This window comes from Sciurus vulgaris, assembly GCF_902686455.1.
Source record: "Sciurus vulgaris genome assembly, chromosome: 6".
NCBI lineage: Eukaryota > Metazoa > Chordata > Mammalia > Rodentia > Sciuridae > Sciurus > Sciurus vulgaris.
The window spans coordinates 128116232-128126704 of NC_136466.1; the positions used below are offsets into that span (position 1 = coordinate 128116232).

The 10473-nt window shown below is 37.7% G+C and overlaps 1 protein-coding gene across 1 annotated transcript; it reads left to right on the forward strand.

Annotated features, from left to right (window-relative positions):
- Positions 1-945: 945 nt before the first annotated feature.
- Positions 946-8652, forward strand: ESM1 (endothelial cell specific molecule 1). Its single transcript, XM_079145365.1, has 3 exons — positions 946-1499; positions 4580-4729; positions 7144-8652. Exons 1-3 carry the CDS (start codon positions 1199-1201, stop codon positions 7242-7244), a joined length of 552 nt encoding a protein of 183 aa, XP_079001491.1. The 5' UTR covers positions 946-1198; the 3' UTR covers positions 7245-8652.
- Positions 8653-10473: the final 1821 nt, after the last annotated feature.

A 10473-nucleotide genomic window follows, 5' to 3' on the forward strand; every position in this document is an offset into this window, starting at 1 on the left:
TGTTCAATAAGGCCCTGGTCTAGTCAGTATTTCAAGAGAGCTCCTCTGTTTTCTGCAGTGGGACCTATACCTTGTGACCCTCCATAGCATGAAGACCTTGCTTCCTGATGGGTAATGTTTTTCCTTTCTTGGGACTTGCCTTTCTGGAGCTGTGTTCTCATTGCCCTGCTGGCTCCTCTGTTTCCTTGGGCTGGCTGCCTTGTTTGGCGGGTTTTAGCAAGGGCTCTGCTAGATGCCAGGAGGGAAGGTCTCCGGATGGACTTGATCATTGGACGAACAGACTCCGTGATGGATGAGCCTTCTCTCCAGGGAGTTTTGGGTCAGGAGAAGTCCAACAGATGAGTTTTTCCAGAATGGAGTAAGCCAGAAACAGCACCAGTAGGATCTTACCTCTTGTGTGGCTTTTGGTGTTGATTTTAAGGGAAATTTTCAGCTGCAGTTTCACATCTTACTAAGAACACAGCTACATCCACGATAGACTTACACATATGTGTCACGAACTGCTTTAGAAATAACATTTGGAGGAGAAGGGCAGGAGGAAGGAAGAGAGGGTCTTTAAAATATCCTTATCAAAATATTTTCTTTCTTCTAAGTATTGAAAAGGCACAATATGACCCTTTCTTCTTCCAAATGATCTCAGAGCTATTTATTGAGGGGAAATACCAAATGCTTATTATTATTTTTTTTTTTTCTTTTACAGAAGCTTCTTCGGTCTTGATGATTCATGTCGATATCATTTTCCTCCCAACTACAGAGACTCTGAGGCAAAGCTACACCCCAAGTGATATGCTGGTGTCAGAACAATTCCTGTCCTGAAGGGGGTTGTGCGACCTTCTTTATTATTCTCCCTTCACAGACGTCCTTGAGCCCTTGAGACGGATGTGAGTGAGTTTTTCAGCCCTCATGCAAAACAACCATCTAAACATAACAGATGACATCAGCTTGGGCTTTTCAATTCCTGGATGGCAGCAGCGTGTTAATCCAGCCTTCATCCTGGATTTCATAAACTAAAACAAGAGAGGCTGGCAGGAGGACAGCGCTGCCGCTGGGTTGAGGAAATTGATGACGGGGAAGCATGCGGGCAACCCAGTGTATAAAACTCATAAACGTGTAGGCAGAGGCTCAGCTACCACTTTGGACTCTGCTTCCTCCCAGCAAAGACCACGACTCGGAGCCGAGCCTGAGCCCACGGAGAAACATGAGGAGCCTCTTGCTGCTGACCACACTCCTCGTACCTGTGCACCTGGCTGTGGCTTGGAGTGTCAAGTATGCCGTGGATTGTCCAGAACATTGTGACAGTAGTGAGTGCAGAAGCAATTTGCACTGCAAGAAGACGGTGCTGGACGATTGCAGCTGCTGCCAGGTGTGCGCTGCAGGGCTGGGAGAAACCTGCTACCGCACGGTCTCAGGCATGGATGGCGTGAAGTGTGGCCCGGGGCTGAGGTGTCAGTTTTACAGTGAGGAGGATGATTTTGGTGACGAGTTTGGTATCTGCAAAGGTAAAGAGTGACCCCTTGCTTCCCCCTTCCAGGGCTCCCTGAGGGCTTTTAGGTAGCTTGGGAGCTGAGGTGACTTTGCTCTTCAGGACTAAGAGGGAAGATCCAGGTCCCACACAGGTGTTGTCCTGGGAGGACAACTCTTGAAACAGCGATGGAACCAGTGTGCAGGCAGCATGGAATGAAAGGCAGCACTGCACCCATTATGATTAGGAGATTTGAGAAAGTTGCAATGGACGATGCCTTGCCTCTTTTTCTGGAAAACTTTAGAAACTTGACAGGTAATCTGTTATGACTGCTTTCGGTACTCTCTCTTGTCAAGGCAGTGATTACATAGGTCCTCACCAGATAACCTCTTGGAGTGGTTTCTAGTCTCTGAGTTTAGTGAGTCTTTGATCTTGAAAGGGTCCCCAGGGTGGAGGGGAGAACTCCAGTTCAGATCTTTCTGATGAACCCTAATGCACATGATGGGATAGGGTGGGTTTAAGTCATTTAACGAAATAACTCACATTCTTGCAGGAGTCCCCGGAAGTATAAAACAAACCTCATCCCACTTTATAAAGACTTTGGTTAGCTAGGAAAATAGCAGATGGTCTCAGGAAAGCAAAATTAACAGTAAAGGAAAATAAAAAGTGAAATCTGTAAAGAATAAGGCCAGCAATTATATAGACTTAAAGGAAAACTTCACCATATTGAAATTATTGTTAAATAATGCAGTTAAGCGTTTGCAGAGTTTATTTGAAACTTGATGACTACAGTTTGAAATGTTGCAATTTAAAAACGTTTAAAATAGAAAGAGAGGTGATTGAAATGCTTCATTCATAAACTCCTCAAGAGCCATTACTAAGGCACGACACGTGTCGTAACTATCAGTGGTACAATAAAAGTAACCTGTCAAAGTTCTGAGAAATTTCTAAATTTTCATATCTTATGTATTAATCCAAGTGATTTCTTTTCTGAATGATAATCACCCAGAGTTGAGCTAATCTCATTAATTCTCCTTCCTTTTAAAAATAATTTATAAGTGAATAAATTAAACTGTAAAACCTATGAAAGTTTTGGAAATTAATTCTTCAGCTTTTAGGAGAATTTTGGTTTTTAGCTTAGATTATTTTTGGTTAGCAGTAGAATATTGAGGAAACATTTTCTTTGGTGAAGAGATACACATCTGTTTCTTTCAGCTGAGTAGGGTCTGTATTTTCTGCAAATCACAGTGCTTATCAGCCAAGAAAACGGCAGCTCACACAAGGAAATCAGGGAGGAAGTGGTTAACACAATTATGCTTATGATATAGTAAGTATATAGAGTGGATTACTTTTTCTCTTGGCCTTTTGTCAATGTGATAGTACATGTACAATTGCATTGGGATAAAGAATCAAGCTGTAAGTCACTTGGAATTTTTAGTACTCTTTTATTTTATTGAATGATGAAGGATGATGTTAATGAGACACATTTTAAAAAATATGTTTTAGATTCCTCTTTTTTGCATCCTTCAGATAGATGATGAATTCAGTTTTGAACAGTTTTCTCTCTGCTAGAAGTAATGAGACCAGGTCAGACTTAGCTGCTGTAGGTAGAGATATTCCATTTTGTTGTAGGAAAACTCTCTCCCTTAGCTGTTCTATAGAACACCCACATAAAGCTGCACATCCAGATGTTTTCTGAATCTTCTGATGCTTGCTGTGATACTGCCCAGATAACAATTAGGCAACCAAGACATATTTATTGAACACTTACTATGTCCAGCACTGTTGGGTACATTAGAAGTATAATTGAGAATTTGGCTAAACTTACAGTTTTCAATTTCACTGCAGACATAATTAAATCCCAATTCTGTGTTCTTTTCTGCTAGAAGTTTTCTCAGGATTTCTTTTTAGAACTCTTCTTCCCAGAAGAGAGGACAGTGTATCAAACTAGGGTCCTAGGTAATCTGAAGGATGGTGAAAAAAGCAATCTAAATCTTTATAAAAATGTATTTCATTAATATCCATCTTGACCATTCTGGGGATTATTGGGTTGCTAAAGACAGAGATACCTTACAACTTGTTTCTCTACCTATGTGTGATTGTACATTTATATTTTCATGCCAAGAGAATATATAGTCTACATTTATTCTGCTGACTTTTATAGACCAGTTGATCCGTTGAGATGCTGTTTATGTTATTTAGCCATGCCTTCTTGACAAATATCTTCTTTATCTCAGTGTAGTGTGTTTTAGTCAAAATAAAAAAACAGTGAAACTTTAAAAGCGTCCAGTTCTTGATAAGTATATAAAAGCTGAACTTTCTTGTTCATTTTGCCTCTTGCATCTTAGCTTAGCTGAGAATTTTACTAGTGAACCCTCTTAACAACTGGGGGAGTTAGGTAGGTTGTGCTGCTGTTCACACAGATAAGGAACTTTTTAAGGGTTGGAGCAGTTTGGGGTTGATTGCTTGCTGATGAGTGGGGGTGGTAGTTTTCTTAGCTCTGGTTAGTTTGAAGCCTTTTGCTTTATTTTTAAAACTGTAACTTGTCTGTGAATACAGTGGATTCAAGATAGCATGACATGTTTCAAACTCTGAGGAGCTGATATATATGTCCATTTGAATTTTTTTTTTTTTTTTTGAGTTGGAAGCTGAACCCAGAGCCTTGCACGTGCTAGGCAAGCTCTCTACCATGGAGTCACATATCCACAGCTTTTAATTTCCCATCTTCACTGAGCTATTACAGAGGTAACCTGTGAGATTCTGTCTATCAGCTTCTAAGCAGAAAATAAAGAGTTAAGACAGGTCCAAGGAGATTGGCTGTGTGTAGCTGTCTTCAGCTATAGCATACAACATTACACCAAGCATGGAGCATCTGTCGTCTGGTCTTATTGTGTGATTTCACTTTTATAACCCAAAGTTATAAAATTTATGACTTTACATATTTTATAAAACAATTTAAGTTGATTCAAAGTCTGGGTTTTTCAAGAATTGTATTTCATTGTACAATCAAGATTTACAAGGTTGGCCAAATCCTCAGGCAACCAGGCAGGGCTGCTAGGATGGAGGCTTATGCACACACATGATTGGGTCCCTCTCTAACCCTTTCTCTGCCCTCAGACTGTCCCTACGGCACCTTTGGGATGGAATGCAAAGAGACCTGCAACTGCCAATCAGGCATATGTGACCGGGTGACCGGAAAATGTCTGAAATTTTCCTTCTTCCCATATTCAGCAACCAAGTCTTCCAGGAGATTTGTTTCAAACACAGGTAAGAATTGATTCTGGTCTTGTATGGCAACAGTAGTCTCATTCCCAGTTTTTAAAACTTAAAAAAATGCCAGTAAGTAGAATAAGATGTTGATTTGGATGATCTTGTTTTCTTCATGGTACTTGGGGAATGGCGGGCAGTAGTTGAATTTGGTTGCTGTAGCTGTTTTCTATAACGATCCCATTAATAATTTTCAGGATTACATACTATAATTTCTCATAAAGTTAAACCAGTTTATATGGAAGATACCTAGTATTGATTACTAAAAAAAACTGTAATAAAAATAACCATCCAAGATATGCAAAGTTCTTTAAATTCTTCAGTGATCTGTTTTATATATTTACTAGACAAAACTATTTCTCTCCCAACCAACTTCACATAGAAAATGTACTTTGAGGAATTTATTGGATAAGGTTTAAGAGAGCCAAGATAAAAACAATGGAGAACAGTTTTTTAACCAAATGGAAGCATTTAAATGGAATCATTCCAAGCATGTGTTTTTATGGATTTGGGAGAACGATAAGAGATAATAACTGTAAATCAAATTTGGGAAATGAATGAAATTGTAGTTATGCTCCATGCTGCTTATAGGTCCATGTGTATTTCTTACACAGTTGTGAGAATGTGAGGAATATACAACCTAATAAGTTCGTACCATGAATATATTTGGTTATCTAGTTGATAAATGGCCTGACCCTTATAGCTCTATTAAATTGCTGACATTAATGACATAATTTAAATAAATAAACAAATAAAAGACATCTATCACTAAAGCATATTCCTTCATGCACAGAATGGTGACCATAATTAATAATGTACTATATATTTCCAAATTGCTTAAATATTTCCACCACCAAAAACATGGCATGTAAGGTGATTGATTTGCTAGTTGTATTTAATCATTGTACGATCAACACATATATCAAAATACACATCATACCACAAATATATATAATTATTGTAGAACATTTAAAATATAGATGCCTTGGAAACAGATGCTATTTTTCTGGGTGGACATTACATGATAGGCTTCACAAAAATATTTTTATTTCTATACAAGAAATAGGTATTGAGATTCTTATGAGACATTTATGGAAAAAGCAGTTGGTTTTCTCTCTTTTCTGACAAGGGTATTTAAAAGATTATTACTAGTGTCATCTTGGTAAGCCTTAGGTCAGGTTCAAGATGGAGGACAGAAGGTCCTAAGGACATTGTGGACAGGCTGCCCAGGGACCCCCTGCACAGTTGTGCATTTTCTACATGAGACGTTCTGAGTTTGAATGCTATAGTTTACAGGAAGGAGCTTGGTGCCAGAGGCTTTCTATCATCTTTACACAACCTTTTGGGGGCATCTTTTGAGAGCAGATTAAATGGCTCCAGGGTTCACCAGCTTAGGTTCTCTCAGAGATCCCTTCCATTCCCTAATTGCATGAGATTGTTTTCTCGAATTTTCTACCTGTTGTTGGCTGCAACACTGAGTGTGAGTTTCCTCACCCCAGTTGTCCCATTTATTTTTTATTTGTTTATTTTGTTAGCATATCAAGACTGGGAATTCACAAGTAACTTTTTAGTTTACTTTTTACTGGGGTGAGCGGGGAGTCAGATATGAAATATTCCATGAATTTATATGCTTTGTCTGCTAGGTTGCACTCATCTTCTTATAGGATTCCATTTCAGGATGTGCACACTGAAGCAAGTATATATAGCAGAAAATTTTATTTTAGAAAATTCTAAATATTGTAAACTTTTCTTGTGTGTAAAGCAAGAAATATCTTTATAAAAGTTATTATACCTTTTGATCTGCTTCTGGAATCACACCAAAAAGTTAATCCCTCTTCTCTACCAGTTAGTATAAAAATCCTACTCAGAGATCTATTCTTACAGCACTTGCTTATTTCATAAGTATTTTTATTAAGTCCCTACTATGTTCCAGTTACTGTTGTATATACCAGGATATAAGAGCAAATGAAAGAAAGTCCCTCCTTCATGGAGCTGAAATTATAATGGCAGAGTGAGATAATACAGAAAAAAAAGAAAGAAAAAAAATGCCTGCATAAGACAATGTCAGGTAATAATAAGTTTATAAACAGAAAGAATGCAAGAGTGTTATTTTAGATAGGAGGTATTGCTGTAGAGTAGCTCAGTACAGGTAGCATAGAATCTTGACTATTAAAATTTCATTTGAGGGTTGGGGTTGTGGCTCAGTGGTAGAGCACTTGTCTAGCATGTGCGAGGCATTGGGTTCGAGTCTCAGCACCACATATAAATTAAAAAAATAAAGGTCCATCAACAACCAAAAAATATTTTTTAAAAAATTCATAATTAAATTCCACTGGAAAATAAAAACAAAAAAATTGTGTTTGATCTTTGAATTACAGATATGTGGACATGATCCGTATCCCTTCTAATTTCAGAGCTTGACTTGGCATCTGGAGATGGCAATGCTGTCAGAGAAGAAACTGTGAAAGAGAATGCTGCTCAGTCTCCTGGAATGAAATGGTTGAATCCACGCTGATCCTGGGTGGGATTTCCAAGAAAAGGCTCTCTTTTAATGATTGTTCACCACTCAGCCAACATTTAAAAAATTGTCTAGATTATACCATATGGATACGTGATTTTTGGAGGTCAAGTATGATTCCAGGTAGATCCAGAGAAAAAGAGTAGGCTTCTTACAATCCATAAAATGCATACAATTGAACACATTTAGATACTTGTTAAATATTTGAACGCATATAGATTTGTTAATGTGTGTGGGTATAGTATCAACGAAAAACTGAAAAATGCAATTTCCATAATCTTATATGGAGTCAGGTCAAAGAGAAAGGTAGTCAAAGTTGAAGACCACAGTGGCCCCATGTGGTTGTATGACTTGGATATATATTAATATTAGGATACGTAAAGGAAGAATGGTTAGGAGCAAGAGAAGGTAGGGATGGGATTGAGGGTGGGGATTATAATATTTAGCTTTTCCTTGTGGTAGCTTCAATAGAATCTAATTTAATTGGGTGGGTTGGTGCGGGGTAGAAGTCAGAAAACCCCTGATGGAAGTGTGATGTTTGAAACTTGTGGGCGTTTGAACAAAAGCCTCAGGTTCTCTGCCTCTGAAGCATGGTTCTGGGACAGAGTCGACGTATACTTCCATCAGTGTTTAAAGAAAGCCTCCTCTGAAATAGAGCTGAGGAGTGTTTTGCCTGCTTGGGGGGGGGAGGGGTGAAGGTAAATATTTATATATTTTTATAACAAAATTGTTTAGTACAAATCATCCTCCATGCTCATATTCATCACCCTTTGGGAGCAATGAACATGAAACCACTTTTTTAAAATGGTTGCAAGAAAGGTGTAACTCTAGAAGGCTTTCAGACACCCGAGGCTAAGAAACATTATTAATAGTTGTCATAATAGAACAGCAATTGGCATAAGAGAAACAGAAAAAATTCAGTCACTCTGGATTTATAAAATATCAAAAAGTGAGTAACAGAGGGAATTTACTTCAAAGAAAGTGTGATGACTTAGATGAATTTTAAATTTAAAGTAGAAAATAACTTTAGGAGGTTTGAAAATGAAACGTCAATTTCAGCAGAAAACATCAACTTAAAAATACAGTTTATTTTCATTTTTTTTTTCAAACTTGATTGATAAATGGAAATAGGAGCACACTTGGGAGGATCTTAGCACAAACAGGACTGTTGTACTAGATATTGTTGGGAAATATTTGCAGAAGTATTTTATTTGGAGTAAAGAACTTATTTAAGATTTATTTCCCTATTTTCCTATATTTTGTTCTCAAAGTTTGCCAACAGAGTTGTGAATGTGTATGTGGGAGGGTCTTTGAATGTAAGCAGTATAAGCTGTTGGGTTTTGTTTTAAAAGGACAAGTTTATTATTGTTCAATAAAATGAAAAGACACAGCAGTTCCATGTCAATTGATTTTGTTAAATTGTTAAATCTTATTTATATAATGAATAAGTCCTCTTTTATGCACATTAAAGGACAAGCTGTTCAACTGGATTCTCTGCTACAGAGAAACATCCTCTATGAAAACAAGATGTCAGAATATTTATTTCTTTGCCTCACATCTTTGGTCTACTCATTCTTCAGATCTTCCGAAAAAGTAGGTCTCTATATATCCACCCATTTTACAGAGCTTTACTTCTACCTCTGTGGGGTTTTATTTAAAACCACCACAACAACCACTTCTGGTATTACAAGATAGTTGTAGATCTAGGACCTGAAATGATGATTTCCAGGTTGCTAGGTCATGGCTCTTTCATACAACACTGAGATTCTAAACTTAAGAGTATATTGTGTTTTGTTTTCTCTTCCTGGATTTCAACTTCTTTGAAGGCAGAAACCTTGCCATGTAATAACTACGGCACCCTGTTCTAGGTTCTGTGAGGAAATTCCCAATAAATAAATACCAAGCAGTTATTAGCTGAAGGTTACAGTTCTAAAAATGTCAACCTAGTTCCACTTTCTTCAGTTTGGTATCTCACTCATGTTCTCACTCACAACCAATACTAGTATTTTATTTTCATATATTTTCTAATATTTTTTGACAATGGTTGTACTTTAAAAAAATGTAGCCAAAAGAGAGACCTTTCTGTACCTGTGAAAGAAGAGAGTAATTCCAGATTTGAAATTGGAGAGTATCATATCCAAGAATGGCATATGTTCACTCAACTTTATGGGCAAATTACTGAAATCTTTTAAGTGCATTGATAATATGTTTAAAAAAATTATGTCTGCATAAAGGAAAAATATCCATTTTTTTAGGATGGTAGAAATGTGGTATAAATATGATACAAAGTTACATTAATGAAAGTTATTCATTTTCTTATTAAATTAAAACAAATCACTGAGAATCTTTACTTTCACCTATGTATAATGAAGTTTTAGGACATGCTCTTAGGGAGAGCAGTGACTTAAAGATCAAAATGCATTCTGCTGTCACATATGACTAAGTAGAACAAACGATTAAAAAAAAACAAAGATCTGCTGTCTTGGCTTGAAGTTCAGACTCTAATTCCATATTCCTTTGGGTTTGTGTGGCAGTGAAGCAAGAGCAAGATTGAGGTATGACTGGCTTCTGTTCCTGGCTTAGCAGTAACCACCTGTGTGACCTTGGACAGTGTATAAGATACATTTTTATCATTATGACCAAAATACCTGGCAAGACCAAGTTAGAGGAGAAAAGTTTGTTTTGGCTCATGATTTTGGGGGTTCATAGACAACCTATTCCATTGCTCTGGGCCCAAGGTGAGGCCAAACATGGTCCTGGAAGGGCATGATGGAGGAAAGCTGCTCACCTGTTGGAGGTTAGGAAACAGCAAGGAAGGGGCTGGAGAGAAGATAAACCCTCCAGGGCACATACCCAGTGACCTACCTCTTCCCGCCATTGCCCCACCTACATTTCACTTCTGAACAATTCCTGCATTAGCACAGGAGCTTTGGGGACACCTCATGTCCAAACCATAACACACAATAACATGGAATGAAGGTGGGCCCATCTGCTCTGAGTTGTAGTCATGTTTTCTAGATGCCCAGCTTCACAAGACTGTGACTGGGGCTCTTCTTGCTTTTTACCCCCCAAACTAGTACTTGTGTATCCTAAATTGTTCTTGTGGTCTTTTGACCCTATTCTTCATAACTGTGGTCTTCAAAATATTTGGATTCTCCACGCACCTGATTGCACACTTTCTGATTTTTTGAGAATGTAATTTTAAATTACATATACATTATAGTAT